This window comes from Rhinatrema bivittatum, chromosome 1, assembly GCF_901001135.1.
Source record: "Rhinatrema bivittatum chromosome 1, aRhiBiv1.1, whole genome shotgun sequence".
In the NCBI taxonomy this organism is placed as follows: domain Eukaryota; kingdom Metazoa; phylum Chordata; class Amphibia; order Gymnophiona; family Rhinatrematidae; genus Rhinatrema; species Rhinatrema bivittatum.
Genome location: NC_042615.1, coordinates 512,582,976 through 512,600,213, shown reverse-complemented (window position 1 = coordinate 512,600,213; position 17,238 = coordinate 512,582,976). Strand labels below are relative to the sequence as shown.

Below are 17,238 nucleotides of genomic sequence, written 5' to 3'. Positions count from 1 at the left end.
AACTAGATATGAGAAAAGGCAAAGCATATTTAATTTCACAGAGAGCAAAGAAGCTAAAGACACTCATAGGTGTCTTAGCAGGAGTTCACAGCATCACTGCATGAAAATACATGAAAATCCTGGAACACGTGGACTCCATGATACAGGTTGCACATCTAGCAAAGCTTGAAATGAGACAAGCTTAATGGCATCTCAAATCACATTGGGACCAGGAAACTCAGATGCTTCATTACAAGATACCAATAACACATATACTTCTAAACTTTCAGATCGTGGCAAAATTTGAAAAACCTACAGAGAGGGACACCTGTTATGATCAGTGTTCTGCAGGCTTTCCCCATGGACCACCGGTCTCACCTCTGGCTCAGCTCAAACAAATGTGCCACATCCTGGCGCAATGAAGGCCATCCTCTAGCTCATGTCACTGCCCGTGGCAGGAATGCTATCTCCCTCTCCCTGAGCCTCGTGCCGACACTGCCAGATGCCAGGGAAGAACCCCAAAGGGAGGCGCGGCCAATCGCCACACTGCTTCTGCCACTCTGTCTGGGAGCCATTGCTGCCTCCTCCTTGCCCGAGGCTGGCTGCTGCGCTCAGTCAGCTTCCAACGCCAAGGTTAGTCCAGGCCCTCCCTAGGCTTGCATGCCTGTCTTTGCCCTTTCATATAGGGCCAGTGGTGCAAACAGGCAAATGGAGCCTATTGATGACATCACCACTGGAGGACTATTTTAAGGCCACTGCTGCACTTGCTCCTTGCCTCAGCAATAGGTCGACTCCCTTGGAATAGTGCTTTGCCTCTGCATTCCTGATTCCTGTTTCGTGATCTTTCCTTCTTGGTTCCTGCTTCTGCTGTATGCCCTGTTCCTGGTTCCTTGGCAGTCTGGTTTGTCTTCTGAGTTTTTGTCTTCATGGTCAATCTTCCCTTCATCTGTCTTCAGCGTCTTGTCCTGCTCCTGTGGTACCTCATCCTCCTCCTCATCCCATTGGATTGGACTTCTGGCTTTGACTTCATATTGGACTTCTGGCTTTGACTTGGATTGTACTTCTAGCTTGACCTCGGATTGGACTTGACCTTCGCCTGCACCAGACCACTGCCTGCTTATCATTACTGCTCAAACTCTGCCTACTCTGACCACTCCCTGAACCATGACACTAAGTGAACTCTGCCCGCCATTGACCACAGCCTGAATCTGTCTACTTTGACCGCCGCCTGTCCCGACTACTGCTTGTACCAACTCCGCTTCTCCACTGTGCTGGCTTGCAACATCTTCTATATGATGGATCTTCACCTCCACAGAGTCTGCGCCTAAGTCCAGCTGACCCTGGCACCCAAGGGCTCAACCTAAGGGGAACAAGGGCTGGTATTGGTGAAGCTACAGTTGGGCCTCTGCTCCAGCCAGCTCCACCTTCCAGCCTTGGGGACTTGCAGGGCTCCTCCCTGCAGGTTGCGCCAGCTCCATCTCAGCTCAAGGATACACTGACGCAACAAAACCTATACATCCTCCACGAATACAACCAATCTTAATCACCGATGCTTCCAACTAATTGCTACCCCTAATTGAGCTGGATGTTCACTTAGATGCAGATATGGCGCTGCTCTCTAAATTGGTGGTGGGGTGGAGGGGAATTAGGGCTGGAGGGAAATGGAAGCCAATAGTAACAGGTGGGAGAGAGAAAAAGGGAAAAAAAATGGATAAAGTGCGTAGCTTGCTGGGCAGACTAGATGGGCCGTTTGGTCTTCTTCTGCCGTCATTTCTATGTTTCTATGTTTCAACCACCATTGGAAAGCACATATTAGATCATTATGTACTCAAGGTCTATGGGCAATGCAAGAATCATCTCTACGTATCAACATTTTGGAATTGAGAGCAATTTTCAATGGCCTCCAGGCTTCCCAAAACCATTTGGGAAAACAAATCAGTCCAAATTCAAATGGACAACCAAGTTGCAGAGTTTTACCTAACAAACAAGGAGGAACAGGCTTGTACCAGCTTCACTATGAAGCCATTCAAATTTGGGATAAGCAAACAGTAAACATTAAGTAATGATATGAATGGTTGAATGAATGCATGTATGTTTTTATTTTATTCTGTAATTTATTTTTTTAAAACTTTAAGAAAGTAAGAGTAGAAATATAGTCATTGGAGATGTCGTTTATTAGTTTAATATTTGTAAAATTGTAAACCGTTATGATGGTTGTATCCAAATAGCGGTATATAAATGCTTTTAAATAATTAATTAATTAATTAATTAATTAACTGACCATAAAAAGGAATATGCACATCTCAGTCATCTATCTCCCAGGCAAACACAATTTCCTTGTTAACCTGTCAACTTCAGCTGCACAAATAGACAATCAACAATCAAGTTCTCCAACATCTGTTTTTTCTGTGGGGATCGCCAGCCATAGATTTCTTTGCTTCCCCTTTCAACAAGAAGTTACAAATATTTTGCTGCAAGAGACCAACCAACCATCCACTGGTAATCGACGCGTTCAAAATCTCATGGAGCCAAAATCTACTGTAAGCTTTCCTAACAATATTAATAGCAAAGACCATTTTGAAATTGTGAAGAGATAAAGGAGAAATTATCATCACAGTTCCATTTTGACCATAGCAGAGTTGATTTCCCTGTTTACACAGACTAGCAATAGCTCAACCAATAAATTCCCCATAATTCCAAATTTCCTAATGCAATACAGAGGTTCCCTCCTCCATCCCAACCTGTGCTCATTGGCATTGGCTGCTTGGATGTTGAAGGTAATTTAATCAGCAAACTTTAACTTCCTCCTAGCTGCAAGACGACCATCCACGAGAAGGTCCTATAATTACAAATAGATAAGATTTACCAAATGTGTAAAACACATCAGACATATTAGTTTAAAGGTGAAGTACCAATCTTGTAAAATCTGGTTTAAAATATAACTCTGTATGGGCCCACTTAGTGATATTGCAGCTTATCATCAAGAACAGGGACTACCACAAGGCAATCGTAGCAAAGTTCATGAAAGGCCTCCATAATTTGCACCCTCCAATTAGACTCCCTCCACTTCAATGGAACCTCAACCTAGTCCTTCCAAAATTAATGTTATCTCCTTATGAAGCTATTGCATGAATAGACCTGAAATACGTAATATGGAAAACTCTTTTCCTCATTGCTGTTACATCAGCAAGAAGACTAAGCGAACATCAAGCCCTCATTAGGGATGTGAATCGTTTTTTGACGATTTAAAATATCGTCCGATATATTTTAAATCATCAAAAATCGTTAGGGCCACGATACAATACCAATTCCCCCGATTTATCGTCAAAAAATCGTAAATCGGGGGAAGGGGGAGGGCAGGAAAACCGGCACACTAAAACCCCCTAAAACCCACCCCCGACCCTTTAAATTAAATCCCCCACCCTCCCGAACCCCCCCCAAATACCTTAAATTACCTGGGGGTCCAGCGGCACACTAAAACACGGCACACTAAAACACGGCACACTAAAACCCCTAAAACCCACCCCGACCCTTTAAATTAAATCCCCCACCCTCCCGACCCCCCCCCCCCAAATGCCTTAAATTACCTGGGGGTCCGTAGCCTTAAATTACCTCCGTAGCGGCGGTCCGTAGCTAAATCGGGGGAGGGGGGAGAGCAGGAAAAGCGGCACACTAAATCGTGTAGTCTTCAGCCGGCGCCATTTTGCAAAATGGCCGCCGCAAAATGGCGGCGGCCATAGACCAAAACGATTCGACGCAGGAGGTCGTTCCGGACCCCCGCTGGACTTTTGGCAAGTCTTGTGGGGGTCAGGAGGCCCCCCCAAGCTGGCCAAAAGTTCCTGGGGGTCCAGCGGGGGTCCGGGAGCGATTTCCTGCCACGAATCGTTTTCCGTACGGAAAATGGTGCCGGCAGGAGATCGACTGCAGGAGGTCGTTCAGCGGGGGTCCGGAACCCTCGCTGAACGACCTCCTGCAGTCAATCTCCTGCCGGCGCCATTTTCCGTACGGAAAACGATTCGTGGCAGGAAATCGCTCCCGGACCCCCGCTGGACCCCCAGGAACTTTTGGCCAGCTTGGGGGGGCCTCCTGACCCCCACAAGACTTGCCAAAAGTCCAGCGGGGGTCCGGAACGACCTCCTGCGTCGAATCGTTTTGGTCTATGGCCGCCGCCATTTTGCGGCGGCCATTTTGCAAAATGGCGCCGGCTGAAGACTACACGATTTAGTGTGCCGCTTTTCCTGCTCTCCCCCTTCCCCCGATTTAGCTACGGACCGCCGCTACGGAGGTAATTGAAGGCTACGGACCCCCAGGTAATTTAAGGCATTTGGGGGGGGGTTCGGGAGGGTGGGGGATTTAATTTAAAGGGTCGGGGTGGGTTTTAGGGGGTTTTAGTGTGCCGTGTTTTAGTGTGCCGCTGGACCCCCAGGTAATTTAAGGCATTTGGGGGGGGGGTTCGGGAGGGTGGGGGATTTAATTTAAAGGGTCGGGGGTGGGTTTTAGGGGGTTTTAGTGTGCCGGCTCACGATTTTAACGATTTTCACGATACTTTACACACCCAAACGGCAACAGTACGATTCCCTCCCCCTCCCAGCCGAAATCGATCGTTAAGACGATCGAGGACACGATTCACATCTCTAGCCCTCATACCTATCACCATACATGCAGATATTAATAAATCACATGGTATTACAAACTCATCTTAGGTTCTTCTCAAATTTATCACTATTGTTCTGTCTACGTTATTCCCAAAGCTTCACCTATTGCTCAGGCTCTGCATACTTTCAGCTGTTGAAGAATGCTCTTGTTCTACCTGGACAGATCTACACCTTTAAGAAAATCCAAACAGCTGTTCATATCTTTCGACTGCAACAAGCAAGGAACAGAAGTCACTGAACAAACCCTATCGAAATGGCTAACCAGCTGCATAGCACATATTTACAATTCAAAACTTGGACAAAGTCCACAGAACATAAAGGTGCATCACCTGCTGGCAGTCATCTCAGTTTTAGCTCACCTTAATCCATCACCTTAATTTATCATCAGTTCAAATGTGTGCAAAGCTGCAACATGGTTGTCAATACACACTTTTCTAAAACACTGTTGTTTAGAGCAGTGTTTCCCTCCCTTTTCAAGTCCAAGGCACACCTATGTTAACAAAAATGTTATGTGGCACACCAATCTTCACAGAGCAGGCAATGCGGGCGTAGAGAGGACTATTATGACCAAAAGAAGAGGTACAGAAGCATTGAAAGCCCCACTACTCTTCAAAATGTTAAACTCACATAAGTTCATCACAATGGAGAATGGAGAAGTTGGTGTGGTGTGGAAAACCTGGCTTGGTATGCTTTCTTGGCTTCCAGAACTCTTCCACTTCTGCTGCTGTCAATACTCAAAGTGAGTCACTTCCAGTGATTTCTCCATCTCACTCAGTTTGGGGATAGACAGAAGCAGGAAGAACTCAAAGGAGGCAGCTCAAGAGGAGAAAGATGAAGAGGTGCTGTGTGCAATGTGTGTGCTGCACAATTTGGATCTCAGCTATCCAGACCCTGCATGCTACCCATTAATTATCACAACCCAGGGCTCTTGCTGTAACTTTGAAGAAGTGGCATGCGTGTCTACATAGGTTCAGAAAAAGGAGCTGCTACATATTTAAGAGCCACTGCTGGTGTTGCTTCTCTCTGTGAAGTACTAAGAGCAGAGCCAAGTGCTGGCCTGGATCTGACTTTTCCATGGCACAGGATCAGGTCTGAAGGCACACCAATGAGCCATGGCACACTGGTTGGGAAACACTGGTTTAGAGAACAAAAGTCACATACAGATAGCAAATTTGGGCAATGTGTTCTCAGTAACATTTTATGTTGATTCTACAACTTCCAACATGAGTTGCAAAAAAAGAAAGGAAGAAGAAAACCAAAGTAATAACAAAGGAGCATCTGATATTGCAATCCTTAACTGAGGAGTCCCATCTTATGTGGCTGTAATGTGATGCTTTTCCATGAAGAAGGCAAAGTTGCATACCTGTGACAGCTGTTCTCCATGGACAGCAGAACTTACCACCATACAATCCCTCCCTTCTTCCCGAGAAGTTGAGCTATAAGCTTGGAAATAGAATGACAGAGGTCATGTGACACTAGCATGGGAAGTCCTGTGCATGCCCAGAATAAAATCCAGAAGTTTCTGGGCTAGAGGAGAAAACAGACTGAATCAGCACCATTGGATGACATCACTCATTTTGTGTGGCTGTATATTCTGCTCTCCATGGAGAACACCTGTGACAGGTATGCAAATTTGTTTACTTTTCTATATAGGGGACTCAAATTCCAAGGATTGTTGGACTCTGAACTTTAGTTTTCTTATGAGAGTAGTTCTGATGAGGATTATTCTCCAGATGTCTCTTTGCAGCCCTGTCCACCATGATAGCAAACCATTCTACATTTAGGGATCTTTCCTTCCAAGATTTGTTCAGATAATGGCTAAGGCCGTTCCTTCCGATTTAAATGTTGTAGGATAATTTAGGGTTCTCGTGCTTGGACTCAGATATCTCAATGTCCTTAAGGAGTTGGTGGCAATACCTGTCCACTGTCTCTTACAGAATATGGAAACCTCTCAATCTGTATCTCCTCTTGGTAAGAAAGCAGACATGAATTAATGTGTTGAGGCAGCTCCTGGATTCAACAAGGTCCAGTTGCCTCTCTACCAGTGTAGTTGTCAAATCTGCTGTCAGAATGGTAAAGAAGGCTAAAACATACCTCTTAGGCAAAAGATAAAACTCTAGACCTTGTTGGCAGTCAAAGCTATTAGAATATCATGCTTAAGTCCTGCATCCTATCAAATCTATATGGCTGAATATCAAAGACATTTATTTTTTTAAATACTCTGTATACTGTTTAGGGGAGAGGTCAAGAAATTCCTTCTACAACTTTCTCAAAAGAAGGAGGATGAATTTCAGACTCTTCTTGTGAAAGAGAAGAAGAAACATCTAGCTCACATACCCTATGATATTTTCAAAATGGCATCAAGAGTCTTTGCTATGGCTATTAACACCCATGGACTTTGATGGCTGTGAGCTTCATACCTCAAGATAGGGTGCTGCTCAATGCATGCTAGGTTCCTGCTAAGATGGTGTTGGATTTTCTCAGTCAGTTGTCCTGCCAACATTTTTCCCTAAGCCTCATGCATAAGGGTGAATCGTCTCTCTGCTTCTTTCTGGAACAGGTTAAAGCCTTTAGAAAGTCCATCCATCTTGGATTTTTTTGGCCCTGACAGGCAAGACCATACAACGACAAATTTATCAGTTCCAGTTTGATTACAAATGTTCTCTCCCATAGTTATACTTGGGCAGTCTTGACCTTGGAAAGGCATGCCAAGGCCCATCATATAAGGGCCATGATGACATCAATAGCCAATCTCCTTCTGATTTGCAAGGCCATAAGACAGAGCTCAGTCCAAACAGTCACATCTCATTATTGTCTTGATACAGCCTTTTGGTGGGGTTCAAGGTTTGGACTGTCTATTTTCAAGGCCTGTTTGAAAGGTACAGTGCAAATTTCTCCCATTTTTGGATCATTTTTATGGTTTTGGCTTATCTTCTCCAAAGTGTTGCTCATGGAAAAAAAAAACAACAAAAAATGGTGTATCCCCAGACTAAAAGATTTTTCGCCTGTTATTGGTTTTTGTGTTTTGTTTCTCCATGTTTTGAATTGTTATTTTTGGGTCTTACCTTTTTTAATAGGTTTGTGGGATATTTATTTTCTATTGCTTATATGATGATGTATGCTTTTATTGTTTTTATGGAGTTTTTGTATTGTTTTTAAGATGCTTGTTTTATTGATAAGTTTGTTCTTCATCACTCTGTGCAAGAATGATTCATAATAAGTTGAAATAATAAATACAGTAGCTAGGGAGTCTCACTTCTGTTACTGGATGATCTGCTTGTCTTCAGAGAAAGTGAAATTGCACACCTGTAACAGGTCTTCGCTGAAGACAGCAGATCACCTCTCACACAAACCCACCCATTTTCCCTTTTGGAGCAGCTCTCTATCTCTTCATTAGCTTGACTAAATGGAAACTGAGGCATCCATGGGGGCTCTCACCATCTGAGAAGTCCCATAGATGCTCATTAAAGACGTCTAGCCTTTACCAAAAGCTATGGAAAGACATTCCACTCAAGGCACATGTGATCAGGTGATCCACTTTTGTGACTGGCGATCCTCTGTCTTCAGAAAACTTTGCTTTACAGCCACTCTCCTTATATTGAGAGTTCAGTTACAGTGATTCATACATCAGATGCCTTCTTTCCCTTACTGAAAAGTTTCTCTGAGGCCAACCTGATGGTTCGGTGGCACTGCTGTGTGCTGCCATGCAAAGCATCTGGGCTCAATTTCCAGATCAGATTTTTCTGTACCCTAGGCTGGCCAGGGCTGGGGTGCTGTGGAGATAGATTTCACAGCTCCTGCAAGGGAGGGAGTTCGGCCATTGCTCACCAGTGTTATCACTGGCAAGACTTAAGATGTATAACTACTGAGATCCTAAGAGCGCTGTAATTTGTGGTCCCTGACCAAGGATGGTTGCTGCAATTATTGAGCAAAGTGTGGCGTTAAAATAGGGAAAAAGATACCCCAGATAGTTACAAATGAAGTCTTGTAGTCCTATTGCCCAATATGGATGGGTGCTCCATGGAGTAGGTGGAAACTACCAGACTAAAAAAGAAAAAAAAAAAAAGTTTCTCTAAGTAATGAAAATGCTTCACACTGATTGATGATTCTTTAGACTTGATGGGAGCAGAAAAATGGGAAGAAGTTGTAAGATAGTGTATTGCGGTTAAATGATATCGTTTACTAGGGCTAATATTTTGTAGTGTTCATTGGATCTCCTACTGTTCCTTTTACAGGTGGCCCCCAGCAGCCACTTCAAGCACCCCCATCTCAGCGCCAAGGCCCTCCATCCCAACAAAGACCTCCTCCACAGGGCCAGCAGCTCCAGGGCCTTAGTCCTCAGCCTGCAGCAGCATTACAACAGCAACGCTTGCCCAGCCCTACAACCCAGCAACCACCTCCACAACAGCAACAGCAACGTCAAATGGGGCCACCTCAGCAGCGCCAACCGGGACCCGGTGCTCAGCAACCACCACAGCATCAGCCCAGACAGCAAGGGCCTCCCTCAGGCCCTCAGTCCCCCCAGCCCCAGAGGCAGAGCAGCCCCAGTGGAGGGCAGCAGCAGCAGCAGTCTCCACCACTGCACTGGCAGCAGGGGTCCCCACCTCACCACTCTCCACAGCAGCAGAAGCATCCAGGAATGGGTACCCAACAGCAGCAGAGGCAGCCAGGAGTGGCACCCCAACAGCAGCAGAAGCCTGGGGGAGCACCTTCTCCACAGCAACGACCCCCTGGGGCCAGTGGACCTCCAGGCCCTCAGCAGAGACAAGCAGGTCCTGGGGGGCCACCTGGCCCTCAGCAGAAGCCAACTGGCCCTGGGAGCCAGCAAGCTTCACTCCCTCGCCAACCAGGCCAAGGAGGACCCCCACCTCAGACCCAGCAGCGCCAGCCAGGCCCTGGACCTCAGTCACCACTTCAGCAGCGCCAGCAGGGGCCTGGAGCCCCACCAGGCCCACAGCAGAGGCCAATGCCACCAACTACACAACAGCCACGGCCCAGCACCCAAGGGCAGGGACCAGTGGGACCAGGACAACAGCAGCAGCAGAACCGGCCTCCAATCCAGCAGAAACCACAGGTAGCCCAGAAACCAAGCCAGGACCTGCCACCACCACATCCACAGCTAAAGTAAGAGGATTCTCCTTCTATTCCTCAACTGCATGGTACTGCCTGTGAACACTGGAATGACTGATTGCTTCCTTTCCTAGAGCAACAGTCAGGCCTGGCTCCTCTACTGCAGTGGGAGTTTATCCTTCACAATTGGGCTCTAAGGGTGCAAAAGCAGGAAGATTAGAGAGATACGGAAGGAAGATCAATCATGACTGCTGTTTATCTTAAGAGTAGAAACAAAGATGGCCATGGAGCATTAGGACTTCAAGAGCATAGGGCTTCCAGCAGACTTATCATTAATTGCCAATTCCAGGTTGGGTCCCTGCACAAATGTATCCTTCCTCTTCTCTTTGCTCCCAAAGCTATCAGCACCAGGGCCGGTCTTCTCATGGTTGGTACTAATAGCTTACTCCAAGAACTCAGTGCAGGAGATGGAATCATTTTAGGAATCTCTTAACTTAGAAAGATAGGACCAGGACTCACAAGAGCCCCAAATAACCCAACCAAGACAGGAACAGGACTCACAACATCTCCAAACAGCCAACCAAGATAAGGCCCAGGCTCACATCACCCCCAAATAACCAAGACTCACAACACCCACAAAGAACCATAATAGAATCTGGACTTGCCCCTAATAAATCATAATAGAGCTAAAACTTAGCAAACTTTCAAAGTCCCTGAAATTGGCTTATATTTTGCTCACCCCTGATCCAAAGTAATTGATGTGTACATTAACAGAACTCAGCATGTTCATCACCAGTCCCAGACATTCCAGTGCCTCCCTGACTCCATACAGGATTCCAAGGCTCTGCGTGAGGGGGGTCCCTACCGTACGCTCCTCTCCTGAAGAGCCTTAGACAGATGGAGCAAGATCCCCCTGATGGCACTCCAAACTCAATGGGTAAGAAAAGAGATCCCTACAGGAGGCTTCTTATTTAAGGCAAGACCTTGAAAGAGGTGGCATTAACTCTTTTGCCCGGGGGCATTCTATACAGCAACTTGGTATGGTGGAAAGGTGATGTTACAAGTTGGGAGGCAGCAGATTGTCATTTTTTCAAATATGGACATCAGTTAACTAGGGGAATACCAGACGCACTGACCCATCAGAGATCTTTGGGGGCAATCCTGACTTTAATCCCTAGTAAACATGCTGAACATGCTGACATTTTTATTTTATCATACAAACTGACAGAAGTATAACTGCAAATCTAGTCTTGCTTATGTAGTCAGTGTGGGAACCAAAACTGTGTGAAAGAGGTGCTTTGCTGAGTTTTCAGCTGCTCAGTACTAGCCACTGAGTTTGGAGGTAGCCAAGCCTGAACACGAATGGTTGAGTTTTCACCCTCTCTGCTTTGGCACCTGATGGGAGTCTCTTTGCATGCTCCTGACCTTTGATTGCTGATGGCATGGTTTCTGACTTCTCGTATTTCTCTGCTATGGGTTGATCTTTCTGCTCTGTGTGTGGTTGTATGGAACAGTGAAACAGCCAGCTTTCCTCCTTCCTGGAGCAGGGGGGCACCGAATAGAATGGGAGGGGATAGGCGCTTTGGGATTTGAACCTGCAACCTTCTAGTTTCACACCTTCTCCCTCTGAAATAAAGAAGCTTCCCTGGCTGAGAAAGTAGGAGATCTTGCTCTCTTTAAACCCGATAAGTCATTTCCCTACCCATACTGTCCCACCATATTCATTGCCCCCCTCCTCTGGGTGCCTGGGATTAGACACGAAAGCTGCCCCACTGGCTAAACTTCCTTTTCACAGTGCATGACTTAACAGGCTCTTTTTCTTCCTCCCATCATCCTCTCTTCACCTCTCTCTCTCTCCCCCTGGTCCTTCCTCACTATCCACCTCCCTACCCCCCTTCTCTTTTAAATTATCTTCCTTCAGCAAATCACAGTCTCTCACCAATGCCTTCAAAATTCCAGAAACTACCCCACCCCGGGCAAGTGCTAGCCAAGAGGAAGTGAAGGCGGAGACGATCCGGAACCTGCGGAAGTCCTTTGCCAGCCTCTTCTCTGACTGAAAGGGGACTTGAAGATCCTCTTCTTCCCTGCAAAGCCTTCCTCCCCCTCCCTCCCTCTTGCACTGAAGTACCGTGGACATGCAAAGAGCACCCCTCAAGTGTTTTCTTAAAGTTGCAGCAGTGGAGGCCGTCCCCTTTAGGGAGTGAGGAGGGGTGGGAGAATGAAGACCCCCCATGTCCACCTAACACTATCTTTTAAACTTTCACCTCACACATATGATGGGTTTTGTGCACTTGTAAAAAATAAAACCTACAGCTCTCAGACTGCGACAGGAGATGAGGTGGCACTATCAGAAACAGGCTGTCTACACTTGGGGGCGGGGTTAACACCTTTCATACAAACCCCAGCCCATTACTAGTAAGTTAATGGAGCGGGAGACACTCGTGTATGATCTATGCAGGGATGGCAAAGCAGAGCCTACCTTCTTATACTAGGAAGAAACCACCTCCTGGCATATACCATATTCTTGTATTATAAACCAGGCTCAAGCTGAGAGTGGGGCGATGCCAACTGGGAATTATTGGCCCTTAGGAACCTCCAATCTGCCCACACAATTGCAAATCTTTTTTAAAAAGAAAACTGAGGCTGTCTGAGTAATGCCTATATGAGGCTGTTTACTGCTTTGGAAGCAAACCAAAAAAAAAAAAAAGACTTTTTGTACACTTGCTGCAGAGAGAAACTGACATTGAAAGTACACACCATGTTGCCATCCACTTAGGATGCATCAATTAGGTGGAATCATTCTATAAACCACTGACTTAACTAAATAATTTGGTTTTAGAAACTCTATATCGGTGGTCTGCTTTGCCTCAGTGATGCTCCATGGCACGTGGAGAGGAGGTTTGAGGGTGCTACTTCATCCCACTCCCCAGAAATGGAGGTAGCTCCTCCTTGGGTGGAAGGTCCAGCTGGCTGGTGACCTTCCTTCAAGGCTGGGGATAATCCATGAGGCTAGGATAGGAGGGTGGAGAGACAATGATATGATCATGGGGGTATTAAACTGCCTGTGGAAGTGGCAATAGTGAAACCCTACAATTGAAGGTATCAGCTGGTTGGCCTCTCTTCCTCTCATCGTGCAGGCTGCAAGGGGGAACTAGCCTTTTAATATCACTAAAGGGGCCTCGTTTGCAAATCACAGGACTACTGCTGAACTCTGTCTGCTTATCCATTCCAATTCCCCCTTCTCCCCTTAACCCATCCCTCACTCTCCTCCCCACCGTCATCGACTGGAACCATGAAGAGAAGAGACATCACAGCACACTTATATATGCATAAACCCAACCCAAGTTTTAAGACATGCAACCTTGCCTATTATCATGTTCTTCTCCTATCCCATCCACGCACAAGAACAAATGTCCCCCCCACCAGCTTTCCCAACTCTTCGCCTCCTATTGTGTCGTACCCCCAAGAGTGGCATCGCTCTTACATGCTAGTTTCTGTAACCTGTTGTCCCGGCATGCCTGTTCGTGTACGTACCCGTTGTGCTGAAAGTTTTTTTTTGTGAGTCACGAATTGTGATGGTGAAGTGTGTAGCCGGCAAAAGAAAATGCTAAAAAAAAATTATATATTGTAAACATCTATTCAAACGATACAGCACGAATCACTGTAAGAGAGGATTAATGAAATATGCATTCTTTTATTGTGACTGTATGTGTGTATGTGTGTGGGCGCGTGTCAGATATCTAAAAATATAAAAAAATATATGGAATTCTTTCAAAATACAATTATTGTATGCTCAGAAAATAAATTATTGATTCAGTTCTGCCAACCTGGACTGTGGTGTTTTTTGTGTTCTGAATCTGTTCTTTAAAGGTTTTCTACTCAGGGAATACAGCAGAAATACAGTGGCAAAGTCGGGGTTTAAAACCGAGGAACACAGAAATGGAGATTGCTCAGATCGAAGCAGGATTGATGGTCAGATTTTAAAAGAATTCCCCACTGCCCCCATTCTTAAAGAGGACCTCCCCCCCCCCCCCCCCCAAAAAAAAAAGAGCCAAGAGGATTATGGTGGGGTTCGACCCACATCCCGCAAACAATAGCACTACACAGTTCCTTTGTGGTGTTACACGTAAAATCCCACGGAGGTATCTGTACTAGAGAGAGAGAAGGCAGAGGCTCACAATAAAAGAAAACTCAAACAGTCGCAGGAGATCCCAGAAGAGGAGGAACCTTGTTTTGATGGGGACTCTAACATCAGAAGAACAGATATGGGGAGAGGATTGAAGGGCGCAAAGAAGGTTAAGAGGTACTTTTTCAAAAGCTTGGTCAGGACTTATGCATACAACTTTTATATTCCACCTATATCAAGACTCCTCGTGCTAGGCATATTACAAAGCTAAACATTAAACAGTTTAGATTTTAGACAAACATAGCAATACAAAATAAAAAGCTATTTTAAAATCATCTAGGCAAACAAAGTTGCTATGTTTATAGCCAAGAAGCCTAAGTTCAAAGTAGTGTTGAATCAGAATCTTAAGAAAAAGCTTTCTGAAAAAATAGTGCTTTTAACTTTTTATGAACCAATTTATAATCATTGATTTCACAAAGTTCCATGGGGAGAGCACTCCACAATGTGGACCCTACGACTAAGAAGATTTGTTTACATGTGTCTTTAATAAGGAACTATTAGAAACTGCTTATTGGCTGAACATAGTGCACATGTTGGAGTATACATTGATAGTACATCAATTAGATATTGAAGACTTTCTTGTTTAAACACTTTAAAAATGAGAGTAATAATCTTAACATTTACTGGTTGTCATACTGGCAGCAAATGAAACTCTTGCAATTTTGGAATACACTATGTTATCTCAGGGGAGAAGATTTACATAAATTTTGTATGTTGTGAAAAAACTTCAGAGGGATAGCTGTGTTTGACTGGTGTAGCAAAAAATGACAGGAGTCGGGTGGCACCTTATAGACTAACCAATTTATTGAAGCATGAGCTTTCGAGGACAGTGTCTACTTCATCATGGTCCACTTCTGAATCTGATGAAATGGACATTGTCTAGAAAGCTCATGCTTCAATAAATTGGTTAGTCTATAAGGTGCCACCTGACTACTGTCATAAATTTCCCATGTATGAGTCAGTGGAATTTCAGCAATCTAAAAATACATGCATAAGTTCATAGCATGCATAAACTTGGCTGCTATAAAAAAAAATTATAACAATAGTGAAACCCAACAATCAATTTAATTAATTTCAACACACACGCACATGTGAAATTTTATACTTTATATGTTTCTTTGAAGAAAAATGTTTTTAGGATGAAGGTGGTGGTTTCATATATTTAAAGCAAACGCCACCCAGGCTAAGCTATATTTGTTTTTAATCATTAACACACCAACCAACCTCCTGAATGTTTATATATAATTGTGCAAAATGTGCAAAAATTACCTCTATTCTAATATCATCTATGTATACTTAAAAAATAAACTCATGTTGCACCCAATAAGGCTTCTTCATTTCCTTCCAACCACCGTTGCAAAATACTTAGCTGTCAGCTCAGTTCATGTGTAAAACCCCCGACTTGTACAAGTTTCAAAGATGCTTCTTTTTCGAGGGTTGTCCTTTCTGTGCCAAACAGATTTTTATTAACCACTGGGATCAAATTTGTTGTCAAAAATCCATTGGTGCTCCAACGCCTCCTCACCAGCAAGTAAATCAAATGGCGGTCTGACGCCAAAGAGCTCATTCGAATGTTTTAAAGTCACCCGGGTTTCCAAGAAGATCCAATCAGTGAAGACGTTATACCAGAGACTTCCAATCCGTGAAAACATTATATCAGAGACATTCAATCCACTTGTTCGTTCAGCCCACCCGGTTGTTCAGTCCTCAACTTATGTATCCAGCATTGCTCACGATAATTGAGTTTTGATGCCACATCCCCTGATGTCATTTGAACATGTTCAATAACAGTCCTTTTCATATGCTCAAATGTGTGCTGGCAATCACTACAATGAGCCACTAACGGGGCTGTCAAATTTAATGTTTTTAAATGCAAACGATATTCCATTATCCTCAATTTGACCATTCTGCTGGTGCAGCCAAAATACACTTTCGGACACGGGCATATAATTGCATAAATTACCATCGCTGTTAGACAATCGTATTGTTCCTTCTCCGAATCATGTATCCTGTCACTGGATCAATCCAAGAGGTGCCCTCAATAGTATAGTCACATACCGAACACTGTCCACATTGGCTATGTGCTCCCTCAGTAATAGAACAAATTGTTTTATGCTGTGAGTGGACTAGATGATCTTTAATATTACATCCTCTTTTAGTGGCCAACAACGGACCTTCCCAAAAGATATTATGCAAAGCCAGTATGTGCCAATGTTTTCTAATCGAGGCCATTATTATTGGTCCAGTCGATGTACTATAAGGCAACACACAAACTAAACGTTCTTCCTTGTTATTAGGCTTGTACTTTAACAAAGAATCATGATCGCTATATTTAGCGTGCTTATATGCATGCCGGATGGCCTTCCTGGGATAACCTCTAGAAGAAAACCTGTGGCTCAACAATTCGGCTTGTTTTTCAAATTCTATATTGGAGGAACAAACCCCCAACTTGTGCTGGGCCGGATGGCCTTCCTGGGAATACCTCTAGAAGAGAACCTGTGGCTCAACAATTCGGCTTGTTTTTCAAATTCTATATTGGAGGAACAAATAGAATTTGAAAAACAAGCCGAATTGTTGAGCCACAGGTTCTCTTCTAGAGGTATTCCCAGGAAGGCCATCCGGCCCAGCTCAAGTCGGGGGTTTTACACATGAACTGAGCTGACAGCTAAGTATTTTGCAATGGTGGTTGGTAGGAAATGAAGAAGCCTTATTGGGCGCAACATGAGTTTATTTTTTAAATATACATAGATGATAATAGAATAGAGGTAATTTTTGCACATTTTGCCAATGATATATAAACATTCAGGAGGTTGGTTGGTGTATTAATGATTAAAAGCAAATACAGCTTAGCCTGGGTGGCTTTTGCTTTAAATATATGAAACCACCACCTTCATCCAAAAAAACATTTTCTTCAAAAAAACATATTGGGGCAGATTTTCAAAGTCTACGCGTGTAAATCCATTTTCAAAAGGCCCGGCGGCATGTGTAAAGCCCCGGGATGCGCTTATGTCCTGGGCCTCGAAAAAAGGGGCGGGCGGGCGGGTTTGTGGCCGGAGCTTCCAGGTACAGCGGCCATTTGCCGCTGTGCCCGGGATCGCAGGCTGGCCGTTGGCTGGCGTGCGCAACCTACGCCTGCCCAGAGGCAGGCGCAACATAAAATAAGGTGGGGGGGGGGATTTAGGTAGGGCTGGGGGGCGGGTTAGATAGGGGAAGGGAGGGGAAGGTGGGGGGCTGAAGGAAAGTTCCCTCCGAGGCCGCTCCGATTTCGGAGCGGCCTCGGAGGGAATGGGGAAAGCCATCGGGGCTCCCCTAGGGCTCGGCGTGCGCAAGGATTTTCTTAGAAAGACT

The 17,238-nt window shown here is 44.9% G+C and overlaps 1 protein-coding gene across 1 annotated transcript in view; it reads left to right on the top strand.

The window, feature by feature from the left end:
* The window catches only part of SYN1 (synapsin I), a 339,257-nt gene extending 325,727 nt beyond the window's left edge, over nt 1-13,530 (top strand). Inside the window, exons 12-13 of the mRNA XM_029611803.1 lie at nt 8,870-9,758; nt 11,626-13,530. Of these exons, the coding sequence (XP_029467663.1) occupies nt 8,870-9,758; nt 11,626-11,761 (1,025 nt within the window). The 3' untranslated portion in view covers nt 11,762-13,530. The remainder of the gene's footprint in view (nt 1-8,869; nt 9,759-11,625) is intronic.
* The last annotated feature ends 3,708 nt before the right edge of the window (nt 13,531-17,238 follow it).